Raw genomic sequence first — 15,430 nt, 5'->3', positions numbered from 1 at the left:
ACGAAAGCCGAATTCATTAATTGTTAAGTAGTCAAGGAATATTTTTCCTGGTGACTGCTGAGTATTTCCTGCTGTTTCCATCAGAGGAATACTGAAGAGGGCAGGAATTACTCTCTTTTTGGTCAACATGAGGTGGAAGGTCTAGTTGGGGGGAGGAGGAAGAAAAGTCGGTCTCCGCTCATCTCCTTCCGTTCTCCTGTGGCTCGCACATTAACACAACTCGATCAGAGGCACAGGGGAATAAAACATCCGTGAGCTTCAAGGTGACTTCTTTTGTTTTATCCCCCCCAAACCTCAGAACCAAGTACCTCCCTCACCCCATAAACCCTTGTGGGCTAGACAATAAGAACCATTGTAGCTTTGTTCACAACCAACGCTATTATCAAAAAAACTCCTGGTCAGCGCTTCCCAGACAATTACTGCTATTGACATGCACAGTAAACCAGTTACCATGTTGTTGGTACTTTATGTCATAAAATAGACTCGCCGACAGAAGACTTCACTAGGCTGCCCGGCATAAAACCTGTGTTGCATGAAAACGAGAGGTTTTCTAGAACAGAAAGGCAACAGCTTATTATAAAAGTAATTAACCCAATAAACCTATCTCAATCGATCTACGGGCCTCACTGCACCGAGACTATGTGGACAGAGAACGCATTGATTTTGCCACAAGGTAAAAATGTTGTGTTTTAAGATTTTTTCCCTTGTCATTTTTCTTGAACTTGAAGGAATTGGCTGTTTTCGTTTTTCGACATCAGAAAGTTTAAAGATTTGAATTGTCACACGTCGATTTCATCGGAAAGAACTTTAAAAAAATGTAAACAGATCAAACGGTCGATAACACAATTATTTTACACCCTAATGTGAGCCGTGACTAACGTATTTTCATGAAAGACAGTTATTCTGTTGTTTACTCCGAAATTTTAGGCGACACGCTTTTCACAACGAAATCCGTGGGTGGCTTAAGACTGAACTGAAGCGCACCTTGAAATTCAGTAGCTCGTGACCTTGTTTAAATCATAATTAAATCTGGGTCATAGTGCTGATTAGTCATTACACGAACTTAAATTGTTTTCTGTTCGAGCGATTTATCTCGATGCACAATGACTGACCTCTACATTAATTGAAACCCTATGGTTCATTCATATAATACTGTTGTGTACTCTCCATCACATTTACAGTGTGTACGTATTCACATCACCTTCAGTAAAATAACATGTGTAAGTCAAGCTTTATATGTCATGTGAAGTTTCGAGTAAAATCGATTTATAACATAGGTTTTTATAAGATCCCATTTTTCAATGGCTGTAGTTTACACCTTCATCAAAAGGTATGTATGGCGATGCGAGCTGTGAACTTTCGAAGTTTATCGAAACTTTATCCTAATCAGTCGTTTTTCCTGAAGTAGAGAAGACACAGAACTTGGGAGATTAGCATAACAAGGTCATGCACAAATTTAATTCAGATAAAAGCTTAGTAAGGTACAGATATAAACAAAAGCAAAACCTTTGGACCATTTTAAGAGCAACTGTAACTAAGTTTAAGCTTTAGGAAGCAAAGTCAACAAACTCTGAACTAGTGAGAGACTTGCCTTTTTCTCTTCACTGCTCATTTGCCCTCTCGCCAAACTGAAACCGCCAGCTTCGCAGGCTATTGAACTTGTGTGTGAAATTGTCGAAGTGTAAATTCCGTCGTCCGAGTCTTCTTTACCCTTATCCGAAGTTTAGACTTCTTAAAAAGGCGTCTGTTGCATCAAACAGAAGGAAATATAGAAATCGGACAAGACGCTATGGGAGCGTACACTTCTGCGTCGTGGTTGTGGATTAATTGTGAATGCATAGGAATAGTAAGAAATGATATTTTTCCAGATACCCTTCCATACAAATACCCTTACTTTTCTCCTTTTTTGTAACAGACGTGTTAACTTCTTCACCGGAAGTCTGCTAGGTGCATGGCTGTGACCCAGTTCGATTATAATTTCTGCCATAAATAATTGCGCACGGCGAGATCTCAGCTCCACTTCCTTTATTTTCTCTACAACAACACTTTCCTTATGTACAGTTAACTCCACACTTTTTCCAGCAACGTAACTATAAACTAACATCAGTACACTCCCTTACAAAACTTGCTGAAAATAAACAATCACCACACCGAGGATAATTCATGTACAACATCGCAACATAAACTAGAAATACTTATCTCGCAATAACCCTAGCGAAACTCGGTTTTTTAGTAGTGCCACTCAAGTTAAGTCCTGTCGGGCGGGGTTAGGAACTGGATAGGTACCCCACTGCGAATATCGTCGTAAAGGTCCCTTCTTTATTCTTTCTTTTCTTCTTCTTTTTTGTATATTGTGTGGTGTTATTTTTAAAAGTGTATTGAAAAGCATAGTTAGCATTATTTCGGCCGCTGCACGTAGAAAAAAAAAAAGAAACAAACAAACACGAAAGTACAGTTAGTCTCCATCGCAGCCGTTTTTAGGCTCATGGTTGCGTGACGAGCCTAAAAACGGCTGAGAAGGAGACTAGTTCGCGTGAAAATTATTATTTGGGCGTGACCCAAATAAAGTAATCGAAATGGCTTGTTTTGACGCAAAGTTGCAATAGGCACACAATACATGCTAGCGTAAACAAGCGAAGCGAGGCGAATGTCTGCCATGCGAACGTCTTTTACCAGGTAAGAGGTATGTGGGAAAGAAAGCTCTGATAGCAAGCACGGCACTTTATCGCACTTTTACGATCTGAAAAGTTAATCTTAATCGTCAGTATTTTAACCTGATGAAATCTATCAAAAATATTTGGAATATTAACGTCGGGTTTTGGTCATAATAAGACGATTATTGTTCTGAGATGTCGGGAGCGTAAGGAGGTGTTGAGCAAAAATTTTGTGACTTGCAGCCTAGTAATATTAAAAGAAAGAGAAAAACTACATTTAATTTAGGAATTGGTGAATAAACTTAGAAGGAATTGGCTTATGCCTGGTCGGTACCAAAGAAGCTTTTAAATAGACTCTATTTCTGGACCCCCACTTCAACAGCAACAAAAGAATAACCGGTGCGAACCAAAAAAGTCGATTCGGCACTTATAAGAACACAAATTTAATTTTCAAAACCACTGAATAAATGATTTAGAAAGTACTTTCCTTATATTATCTGCATCTTTTTCCTGCACCAGCTGCTGTTTCTCTTCTGGGATAACTTTGAAAATCTTTTTTAGCTTGACGCTTCGTGGTTGTGTTATTGTGTTCATTCACGAAAAAGAAAACTGGCTGTGTTTTTCCCGCCTTCTATCACGCCACTTTCCACCATGCTTTCATCACGTGCTGTAATGTAGCCCGAGCGGAGTACATTGCTTAATGAATCACGATCGGGATACATTTGATTTTAGTCAAGGCCACGTGACCAAGAATCAACCAATGGCAGTCCCTGTTTAGTTGAGTGAAAGTCTAGGAATATAACAGTGTAGTATATTATACACTTAATGTCAGATCCCGAGGGAAACAGTTTTTTTTCCCGAGGGTCCTGACGTCAGGACTCGAGGGAAAAGAAAACTAACTGGTTTCCCGAGGGACCTGACATTAAGTGTTTTGTTATATTTCTAGACTTTCACTTCCACAGGAGCAAAGAATAACGGGAGCGAACCAAAACAGTCGACTCGGTACTTATAACAACACATATTTAATTCTTAAAACCACTGAATGAATGATTTAGAAAGTACTTTCCTTATATTATCTGCATCTTTTTCCTGCACTAGGTGCTGTTTCTCTTCTGGGATGACTTGAGAAATCGTTGCTTTTTACCTTGAGGCTTCGTGTTTGTGTTCAAGTTGTTGTGTTCATTCACGAAAAAGAAAACTGGCAGTGTTTTTCCCGCCTTCTGTCACACCGCTTTCCACCGTGCTTTGATCACGTGCTGTAATGTAGCCCGAGCGGGGTACATTGCTTTTGAATGTACAACGATCGGGATACATTTGATTTTAGTCAAGGCCACGTGACCAAGAATCAACCAATGGCAGTCCCTGTTTGGTTGAGTGAAAGTCTAGGAATATAACAACAAATGTCAATAGTTACCAATGTTCCTGTAAACAGTGCTGCGCTATAGCAGTGTTATAAATCCCTGTAGTTACTGGGCTTCTGGAACTTTATCTGCCCTTGTTAGTAAGCGGAATACACTGTACAATGTGATGTCTGTGGCAAGACATATTATGCTTGTCGATCTTCCTCAGTGTCATTATCAGTGGAGCTGATATAAACCTTACTGTCCGGGCTGTAAGCACTTGTGTCCTATGTTGCAATTTGGCTGAAAGCAAGTCTGTGTTGAAGATGTGCCTTTCAAAACATTGTCATGAAGTGACCGGATTTTTGTTGTGGATTGGAACATACTGTATTAAAGCAAACTCGTCAGCGCAGTGAGACGCACTGAAAATTGTTCCTGTATCTCGATTTTCGCTCATATTTTGAAGCTACTAGCCCAAATTGATTCAATGTTTTTTTGTAAAATACTTTTGCAGTCAATTTTTCTGGCCAGAATAATAAATAAGAACAAGACGAAAAGTCACCAACTTATCCTGTACCTCGTGCAGTGGGCAATCGGCTAATTCCGCAACGTAGGGTCTCATCTGATCTGATGGGTCTCACAAGTGAGTCGGTTCAAACCCCGGGCAAGCCAGCAAAAAAAATTCTTTCTTCCTCTAATAACAAAGAAATCAAACTGATCTCGAGATATCTCGAACTAATTGGGCGCTCACTTCGTCAAATAGCCGAATAAGCCGAACACCTTCAAACTTTGCATGTCCAATCTCGTCCCAAAAAAGCAACTTTCGTACATTCCTGAGCGTCGCGAATGCTTTACTTCGTGCTTCGCCGAAGTAAAAAGTCAATTTGCATTCTGCGCTGAAATGGTCGAAACACGCAACCCCTTCTGGGTTAAACTGGGTGAACAATTAACAGTGCCTGTATGTAAAAGTGCGCGGATATTGCTGAACGAAACAGATTTATAACTGGGCTTTCCCTACAGCCCAGTAACTATAGCAGCTTTTGATGGGTCATGACAATAATCATAATAATAATAACAACAATAATAATAATGATAATGAAAAAATTGTTATAGTGATAATATTTTCAGTTATTCCTATATTTACTCTCGACAGGTTTTTATGCCGCAAAAGCTAGTGAGGCCGAAGAAGTTACTGAAACAGACAAAATTATAAAACATAACAGGGTTAAGAAACCCAATTGCCTTATTAACTATGTCAAGCGTGGTCCAGATTTGAACTCTGGACTACTGTGAACAAATCCTTGCAAGAAGTCACTTGAGGCTTCCGAATTGCAAGTTCAACTCTGTAAACTTAAGCGTTTCGCATGTGCCTGCTTATCACGTTATGTTTCATTTTCAGACTTATGACACAATGGCGATTTAATCGTGGGATTGAAGAGCAAACTAAAGCTTTCCTAGATGGATTCAATGAAGTTGTTCCACTTTACTGGCTGCAGTATTTTGATGAGAAAGAAATAGAGGTATTTCGACCTCCAAGGGCGCAGGTCTAAAACCGCACTATTCTTAAGCGTAACGTAGTACATAGTGCTGGCAAAAATTCGAAATATTGTGGATGTTAGTGTGCTGTAATGCGCTCTTGATTTTGATAATTTGAGAAGTCCTTCATGAGTTGGTGTCTGCTTAAAGCCTGGGCCCGAATTTTGTTGGATAGAAGTAAAAAAGTTGAACAGATTCGAGAAATCGATTTTTGGAGGGTCACTCACAAATACCTTTAATACACACTCACAAAAAAATAGGTTTCTTGCCAGTAGCCGAACATCCTGTGCGTAAGAGAGAATGTATCGAAAATGCTAAAATTTAGACTCGATTAGTTCCGCGGTCTCCCGGGTTCGGTCTCATTTTCCCGAGCAGCGGCTGATAATCGCCGGAACCTGCTAGAACTATTGGGCCTGATCCGCCGCCGCCCCTCAGGTTAAGCCGGCACTGATACATACTACTTCATTACCCTTTTTTTAAAAACAGACTTTTATTTAGCGTGGTTATATAAACAGGATTGTTTAATGGAACGTATACTACTCGTAATTCGGGATTATTTGCCATTATTGGTAGAAAAAGTCATGCTGATAAGTTCTCGTTAATAAAGAAAAGCATCATCTCGCAGCCGTTCTTTTAAGCCTGTTCATCGGCTCGGGGGGCTGCTGTTCTGAATTAGGCTGCAAACTTTTCATTAGCCTATTTATTTGAACTACTCTTCGGTGATGGACAGTGTAGCTTTTGACATGGCCCTTGGCCTCCCAAAATCTTGGCATAGTCAAAGAACGACTGAAACCTTGTTTTGTCTTTGCCAATACGTGCTGGGCAACTTCTTGACTTATATATTATATGTATATATCATATATTATTTGTTTTTCATTTTCGTGTTTTTTTCTTTTCTGTTTAGTTAATGCTCTGTGGAATGCAAGAGATTGATGTAGATGACTGGCAAAATAACTCCGTTTATCGACATTACACGAGGAATAGCAAACAGGTCACTTGGTTTTGGCAGGTAAATGAAGTTTCTTAAATACGGTGTAATTAGTCATTAGAAATTGATAACAGGCAATTACAGTCAAATCCCGTTAATACGGACACTGACGGGGCCATAGAAAGTGGTGTCCGTAATAAGCGGGTTGAATTAAGAAAAATGTAAGGGCTCTCTTTCCCAAGAGACAAATCGAGTCAAAGCAAAGTGTCCGTAATAAGGCTGTAATACTGAAATGTCCGTATTAAGCGGGTGTCAGAAAAGCGGTCTTTGACTGCACTGGTAACCCTTAGATGACTTAGGGAAGAAGCATGCTTTTGCTTAGGGTCAGTGTTAGTACTACAATAGTGCAAAATTACAGCGTTTGTATGAAGTAAAGTTCGGACCCTGATATTTGTAGGAAGTAATAAATAAATGTCCATAGAACTTACTTTGCCATTAGTTTTTGTTGTCTTTAATGCTTACACGGAGTTTTTCGGACAATAACAACTGTGAAGTAAGTGTCGTGGACTGTTATTCATTATTTCCTTCACATTTTAGGATCGGAAATTTACCTCGTAGAAAACAAGCACTAGAATGCAGGGTTGAAGGTAAAACCCACTTTTAGAGGGTGATCAGCAAATTCTTTAAAATTGGGACACAGAAAAGAAGCCAGATGTATCCCGCCCTGTATTAGCTTTAGCTGAGTATGTTTTTTCGGTGTCTGTGTTATGTTAGGCGCTTCGTTCATTTGATAATGAGAAGAGAACACGATTGTTACAGTTTGTGACCGGCACATGTCGTCTTCCTGTTGGAGGATTTGCTGAGCTTATGGGTATGTAATCTGCTTAGACTCACTAGGCCATTATTTGGAGGTGAGTATCACAGCCTCCCCTTCAGGATCAAGAAGCTGTCCCAAACCGTTTTTTATGGCAAGCAGCTCACATGAGAACGAACGAGTAAAAATGTGCTTATTTCCTGCCGAGCGAGCTTTATGAATGTGCGTGGATTACTTGAATGTGTCGCACTAAAAACTCGCCCGGTCTGGGTTTATATACTTATAATATAAAAGAATGAAAATATATGAAGTGAATCTTATTTTGAACTACGAATAAATATAGGAAAGTGGAAATGATCCTCGCATTTGTAAACAACCGTAGCTGCTTAAAATGAACTTGAAGAAATTCAGGCTAGACCGGGAATCGAACCTTGACCTTTGACCGGGTGCATCGCAAAGGTCATGATTCGATTCTCGGTCAAGCCTGAATCTTTTTTCAGGTTCTTTTTCAACCGCTGCCTTAGGTTGTTTATTCAACTGCGAGGATCATTTCCACTTAAATATACTTATAAATATCGGGTTGGGTGGTCTCGCGATTAACTCGTCGGTACTTAGCAGTGAATAAACTAGGGAGCTTATCAACGACGACTGCAACGGCTACGAAAACGTCACTTAAAAGCTTTAAACTTTATCGCGTTTAGCAAATTTCTTTGGAGTTGAATTCTAAAGGATTGTATCAAAACTCAGGAAAAGAAAAAGAAAATTGTTGTTTTGTGTTCCCTTCCTCGACAAAACGTGAGAATAGGCACTTTCACGTTGTAGTCGCGCAACGAAATGTACATAAAAGTGTGATGCACGTGCAAGGTTGTTATTTTGCCAAGCTAAAGGTGATGTTACACGAGACGATTCTCAACGACGATTTTTAGCGCAACACGGCGTTTCAGCATTGTTGCATGTCGTTTCGCATTGTTACAACGTTGTTCCAACATTGCAACGCCGAGTTGCGCCAAACATCGTCGTTGCAAATCGTTCCGTGTAACATTACCTTGAACCTATTCGTTTGTCGCGGGCTCGTTGCCGTCGCCGTCGCTGTTGCTTAATCTCCCTTTTATCTTGTACCTATGAATACGGTGGAAGTATTTAACCATGGAGTTGCCAGGCTCATTCCGTCGTTAAGTACCATTCTTCTCAACGATGACACCATGGCAGTTGAAGGCGAGATGAAAGTCGGCAAAGTCTATCTACAAAATCCAACCTGTCTGAATGTGCAAATGGGCCACTTGCACCAAGAGGTCACGTGACTAATGCTTCCTTTAAACAATGAGTTGGAATCTTGCTAATGCCAAAAATTGACAGAGTACATAAAAATTATCTTACACCCGAAATTTGAGAGGAGACGCATTTAAGGGAGATATTTCAAGGCACTTTGATTTTTCAACAAAGTAGTATGATTTGTATCGGCTGCCATGTTGGAAACTACTTTTTGCTTTTATCTTTTAAACGTTTGATAGTTACGCTCAGATGTGCTGTAAACGTTACCACATTATCTTTTCAACATTTTCATTGAAGTTTAAGTGTAAAATTTGCGTTCAGAAAGAGGTAATCCACAGTTCGGTCACGTGACCAGCTACGAACTTAATCATTTTAAGAAAATGGTGCGGGTCTGAAAAACCAAATCACTATTGTTTTGTTTAAGATATGACCCACTAATCGTTTTTCGAAGGCAAAATCATATAACTTTCATTTTCATAAAAACGATGTCACATGACCTCTTAGCGCAAATGGCCTATTTTATCGTATCTCATCAGCTGAGATATAAAATCTGTGGTATAAATGTATCTGTTTTCCTAATGTCATTTTTCAATGTCGTTATAGGAAGCAACGGGCCCCAGAAATTTTGCATTGAAAAGGTTGGCAAGGAAACGTGGCTGCCACGCAGTCATACATGGCAAGTATCCTCTTACTCAGTAAACTCCTCGAGAATTTCTTCAGTCTGATTTTGTTACAAACACATGAAACGTTAAGACTGTGTTATTGTAAAAAACAAATGTACAACAATTCTCCATAGTCTATACTCGTTTCAGGGCTCAAAATAACGGCCAAGATAACCATTTTTTCGGACAGTTGGCCGGTCATTTTGACCCACAACTTTCAAGTAAATAGCTAGAAAAATACATTTCTTCGCATTAATTCTGGAAATTTCAAAAACTGTTAAAAAGTACAGATGGCACGCCTACGTTTTGCGGCTCCGCGAATCCTACTGAGCATTTGTCAAAAATAAAATTCAAGCATTCATTCATACACTTCATTCAAACACGGTAAAAACAGTAACAGTTATAGGACAATTAAAATAGTAAAACTGGTTTACATGTTTGCCGTGTGGGAGTACGAGGGGGGACATAAGGCAATTGGTTACATTTTTAAACGTAGTAAAAGATGTGGTCTCTCTGGCATCGCGGGGAAGGCTATTCCACAAATGGGCCCCACTGCAGCAGATACTTCGTGGTTCGTACGTGAGGGTATTCGAGTTATCACACAAAAAATAGAGTTTTGAACATAAATGTCAATCCCATGCACACATTTTGCACACGAAGATGTTGTACTTTTCCCTTTTTACAGTTCGTACGGGAAAGAACGCAAATTGTTCACGAGAAAATTTGCTCAAACGATTTTAAGAAACCCTTTTCGAACATCTGCAACTAAATTATGCTTCATGCACCGTGAAGGTTGATAGCCTAACCTCATTTGCTTCCAAGAAAATGTTCAAACTGCCGAAATATATTTCTACTCATCTCATGTTATTCCACTTACTGAAACAATCTTTAATTATTTTGTCAACTGGTTCTTCCAATGTTATTCCCTAACGCTAGTGTTTCTACCAAAGTTGGGCATCTCTACTAAGCCACTAGGGAAATCTAATACGCTTTAAAAAGGACAATCACATGACTTTTGTTGGGAATATAGTTTATTTGTTGCCCGAGTAGCATCATTTGCGCCCGAGCGGAAGGAAAGATTGTTTAACATGAAATCATGTTGCGGACTGCAAATTCTATTTACAGCCCGCACTTTGCCATTTGGCTCGCGAAAAGGAGCGTTTTAGAGAGGGGAGTTTGTCATTTGGCCGCGTGTAGTGATAATAATAGGCCATTTGCACGATGCCGTCGTTTTACTACTACGACCAGAATTCTTTTTGTTTTTCCTTTGATATGTAAATTTGGTAGCCCCAGTGTGGGGTTTAAATGACAAAAGCCCTAATTTGCACAAGAAAGCAAAACCCTGAAGGATCCTGGTCATAGTAGTAAAATGACGCCATCATGCAAATGTCCCATTGCTATTATGACTTTTAAAGGCGACAAGCATGTGTGATGTGGTTGCACTTAATTTGTTGGAAAGTAAAAGATCTGATGAAATTTTAACGCGAAAGAATAAAGCTTTTTTACAGGATTAGCTTCTCTGTGCAGCTTTTTAAAACAATCAGCTGTCTTTTAAACTTCTAGAACCAGAATTACGCCGCATTCTTCCGAGTTAAAGTCTTTGTCGAAATATCAATTATTATTATCACTACACGCGGCCAAATGACAAACTACCCTTTCTAAAACGCTCCTTTTCGCGGGCCAAACGGTATAAGTGCAGGCTATTAATGGAATTTGCCGCCTTCAACATGATTTCATGTGAAACAATCGTTCCTTATGAAATAAATTTGTCCTATTTGGCCTTGTGTAGTGATAATTAAGATAATCACATGACTTTTGGAGGGCACATAGTTTATTGGGTCTCTCGTAGCATCATTTGCACCCTCGTTCCGCTCGGGCGCAAATGATGCTACTCGAGTCACAAATGAACTATATGCCCTCCAAAAGTCCGTAAGTGAGTCTCCTATTAACGTTTCATTTGAAACGTTTCGTTTGCCCTTTAACAGTGTCGTGTTTAGTTGCCAAAATCTTGAAAGCTGAGTGTCGCGTTTAATTATCTTCAAAATCGTGAAAAAGGATAATCATTAAATTCTCTGAATATTAGGTGAACAATGTTTCTTTACATTTTTCTCATTTCGCAAGTGTAACGAGTTTTTGAGCATACGAGGCGATACTTTTTTCTTAATTGGTGATTACTTTTTTAAAATAAAGATTTTCTTTATTTTGACCAGCCATGACCGAGCCAAAACGTCTTTGGCCGGTCGTTATTTGACCGCTCGGAAACGAGCCATGACCGAGCTAAAATTTGTTCGGCTGGTGGTATTTTGACCGGTCTGTGAAACGAGCCATGACCGAGCTAAAATTTGTTCGGCTGGTGGTATTTTGAGAAACGAGCCATGACCGAGCTAAAATTTGCTTGTCCGGTCAACATGACCGGCTGCTGTCGGAAAATTATTTTGAGACCTGCGTTTAGACGACAGAAATAACAAAAATTTTACAGTGCAACCCGGCACTCGTCCACTTGAGTATAGAGAGTATAGGCGTTGGGAAATTACTCTCTATTTAACAATTATGCATGTGTTTCATGTCATTATACGTAAATCATAGCTGAAAGTAGAATTTCACCCTTACATCTTTGTTTTGTTTGAAGTCATTGTCTTGAAGAATGAGGAATTTATGAAATTTAGTTGAGAACCTTGATTGACTGGAGGCATCACTGGAAAAAAAACTTGATGTAGTGTTTTTTATTTTCAGTTTCAACCGCCTGGATCTTCCTCCATACAAGAGCTACGAACAGTTGGTGGAAAAACTAACTTTTGCAATAGAAGAAACGGAAGGTTTTGCTCAGGAGTAAAGTTTAACAATGAAAGACCGCCCTGATCAAGCTGTTGTATAGTAAACATATTGTGGCGTCTCTTTTCGTGGCTTGTTCTGAAACAAGGCGTTTTGACCAACGTGTTTGTGGCATAAACTAAGAAAGCGCAAGCTTTGCCGTGTAGAATTAAAGCCGTGCTCATACACCCTCCCCAAATCGCCTGCCATGTAGGCGGGCTAGAAAACTGCCAAAATTCATGCTAAATATTACACTTTAGCGGAGTGCCGGCGCAGTCCATTAGACTAGGGAAGTTGTAAAAGTGTTCAAAATGTCCTTGATAACGGTTCATGACGTACGCAAAAATATCTTAATTCTGATTCTCAAATATTATATGGCGTTTATTTTCGGCTGTAGCTTTCTTTTTAATGGTGTAAATGAAAATAATGGTGATGGTTAATTTGTGACACCCTCACCTCAGTGTAATAAGAAGAATTTAAGTACAAAATAACGTGTAAAGTTAAAGTTGATTAAAGCAATAAACCCTGGCGTGTTAGTTGATGATATTAACCAGCACGTGCCACTTGTTTTTGTGATACTCAAGTGATCATTTGGTCTCTACCAATCGATGGCCTTTATTTTGTTTTTTAAAAGCGTAGAATACTAATTGTTTCGTTGATAATTTGATCAAATTAGAAAAAATACGTGTCTTGGTATTTCAGTTAAAAGGTAACTCATCCTAATCGTATTCGTTGAGAAAAATGCCAAAGGTAAACCCTAAAAAAAGTCCGCGTTTATCATTATTGATTATCATCGTCTTAGAAATCTATTGTTTGGATTTTTCTTATTATCGATATAACACGCCAGTTATTACCCTAGGGAACTTAGTTTGTTGATTAGTTCATTTTGGAAAGTTTCTCTGTGACATTCGTTCTTGTTAAATTCAAGTTCAGTGAGGAGGATATCATTCTTCTTGAGGTAGATCTTTGAGAAAGAATTTGAGGTAGAGTATTAATTTGTCTCCCTTTCAATATTAAGGAAAATCTTGGCAAATAGTAATGTGATTACATTCAAAGATGGGTTTGGTGTTAGCAATGAGCACATTTGAATGTATTAAATAGAACTCAGGGACAACAAAGGCATATGTATTTATTTATTTATGTGTAGTTAGTATGCGTTATTGTATTACATGTACCAAAGAACCCACGCATACAAGTGCTCCAGAAGCAGGGGAAATAAGCCTGTGCGCTCTCTTGGGCCTGATAGTCTCCTTGAGCGCCTACTACTTAAGCTACGAGGAAACCTTTTGAGGAATTACTTGGCATACTGTTGCTGTGTTAATACACTCACTTATCACTACGTTTGCGTGCAAGTAGAAATTCAAAGCAACCAGTTACTGTATATCGTACATACTGTAACTCTCGGCTATCAAGATATTGCGTGTCTTTGAGGCTATTGCATCAGGGGAAAGAATTTTGTAGCATTTCCAAATCATTTGCAGTTTTAAGTGGGTAAACCGTTTACCTCGACCTCATCCAGTAGGGAGGATTCTGCTTATCTTTTTTAAAAATATACCCAAAATTACGCTCGTTGTACGTGGTCACTTTTTGTATCACTCATTAATGTCAACCCACAGTGAAGTAATCCAACCACAAAGGTAAGAAATATAACATGGATTATTATTATAATCACCCATATATGCTTTCAATTCCGTCGAGATCAACCGTGGTTCATCTTTTTTTAATCGTTTACATAATGCCACATTACAAAATGGTGGACTTTGTCTAAATTTGTCGACGTGGAATAGATTAGCGATTTTCAAAATTGCGTAACATTAACTGAGCATTCACCGCGTATATGTTGCTCATATTCCTTTTGTAACACATGTTACTTAGTTTTTCACATTTGGGTAAAATAAGAAAGTGAAAAAAATAAGCACTCTATCTCGAATGAACGCCTTTCTTTAAGTTACCAAGAGTACTTTGTAGCCTTAGCCTGCGAAGCAAACGTCTCCGCGCGAGTTCGTCGCGAAAATTGGGTCAAAGAGCAAAAAAGAGGCCCAGGACGCCAATTCGAATTACTATGGTGTGACTGTTTTTACGTTTTTCAATTTATGGGTGATACAACTTTGCGGTTAAGCGAGCTTGTACAGTAACTCAGTGTGATTTTCCACCGGCCAATCGGTTGAGGTCTTTGTGTAGGGAAAAGACCTAGTGACGCTGTTTCCCACGCCCTGTTTTTCAATGAAATGTACTGGAACTAGACGTTTACAACTTTCGACGTTATTCCAAAAAGAAGGCAAATAGATAACTATTTTTCATGGTCTGTACTCTTACAGACCCCAGAAATATGGAGTGAAAGTGTTAAGTTTGATGCAAAGTTCGTAAGAAAGGAAAATTGACAGTCGTCTTCAGGGTTAAAGCCGCTGACTCGAATTGTAAATGAATCATTGTCGCAGGTAACAGTGCCGCAAAAATACGCAAAAATAACCCCACTCTATAAGAAAGGAATGTCTACCGATATGGATAATTACCGTCCAATTTCGGTTTTACCAGTTGTGTCCAAAGTGTTGGAGAGGGTTGTACATCATCAACTACATAGGTTTCTAAGCGAACATAAACTGCTCAGCCCTTTCCAGTGTGGCTTCAGAAGGAACCATTCAACTTAATTTGCCGCTATTGCCTTTTCAGATTACATCCGGCGTGGTATGGACCTTGGATTGCTCACTGGGGAGGTATTTTTTGACTTGCGCAAGGCATTTGACTCTGTTGATCACGAAATACTTATTAGCAAACTAGAGTCATATGGACTTAAGGACATTGAGTTAGACTGGTTCCGAAACTACCTGACAGACCGAAAACAACTCGTGAGTTTTGGTAAGAAATCTCTCATCCATGCGTTATTACATCGGGTGTCTCGCAAGGGTCAATTCTTGGCCCTTTCCTCTTTGTGCTGTTCGTCAACGATCTGCCTATAGTGCTAGAACGATGCCAGATTCAGATGTACGCTGACGATACAGTTATGTATTTCACCGCAAGTAATGCCCAAGAAATCAGTAGTACTCGTACCAGTGAACTTGCGAAGGTTAATGACTGGCTTGTAGACAACAATCTTTTTATTCACCAAGGCAAAACAGAATGTGTTTTATTTGGTACTGGTTCTAGGTTAGCAACCGCTAATCTCTCTGTGAATATCGATGGCAAGGAGCTAACACGGGTTGCTGAGTATAAATACCTAGGAGTAATTTTGGATGAGTCGCTTTCATGGAACGCGCACGTGAATTATTTAATAAGCAAAGTTGGTAAGAGAATGGGAATTCTTGGCCGCACCAGGCGGAGCATTAGTATGCATACTGCTGGTATAATTTAGAGATCATTTATTCTTCCTGTTCTTGATTATTGTGATACCGTTTGGAACTGTTGCGGACGCACGA

The 15,430-nt window shown here is 39.3% G+C and overlaps 1 protein-coding gene across 6 annotated transcripts in view; it reads left to right on the top strand.

Moving 5' to 3' along the window:
- Positions 1-12,595, top strand: part of LOC140927971 (E3 ubiquitin-protein ligase Su(dx)-like) — a 58,436-nt gene extending 45,841 nt beyond the window's left edge. For 5 of the 6 annotated variants that reach the window (XM_073377680.1, XM_073377677.1, XM_073377678.1 and 2 more), the window contains 5 exons: positions 5,394-5,514; positions 6,435-6,539; positions 7,233-7,329; positions 9,148-9,220; positions 11,940-12,595. In XM_073377680.1, coding sequence (XP_073233781.1) covers positions 5,394-5,514; positions 6,435-6,539; positions 7,233-7,329; positions 9,148-9,220; positions 11,940-12,039 — 496 coding nt within the window. In that variant the 3' untranslated portion in view covers positions 12,040-12,595. The remainder of the gene's footprint in view (positions 1-5,393; positions 5,515-6,434; positions 6,540-7,232; positions 7,330-9,147; positions 9,221-11,939) is intronic. The other variant, XM_073377679.1, reaches the window with a different exon arrangement.
- Positions 12,596-15,430: the final 2,835 nt, after the last annotated feature.

The sequence above is a fragment of the Porites lutea genome, chromosome 2, assembly GCF_958299795.1.
Source record: "Porites lutea chromosome 2, jaPorLute2.1, whole genome shotgun sequence".
NCBI classification, from domain to species: Eukaryota; Metazoa; Cnidaria; class Anthozoa; order Scleractinia; family Poritidae; genus Porites; species Porites lutea.
This window is presented reverse-complemented; position numbering and strand designations above follow the sequence as displayed.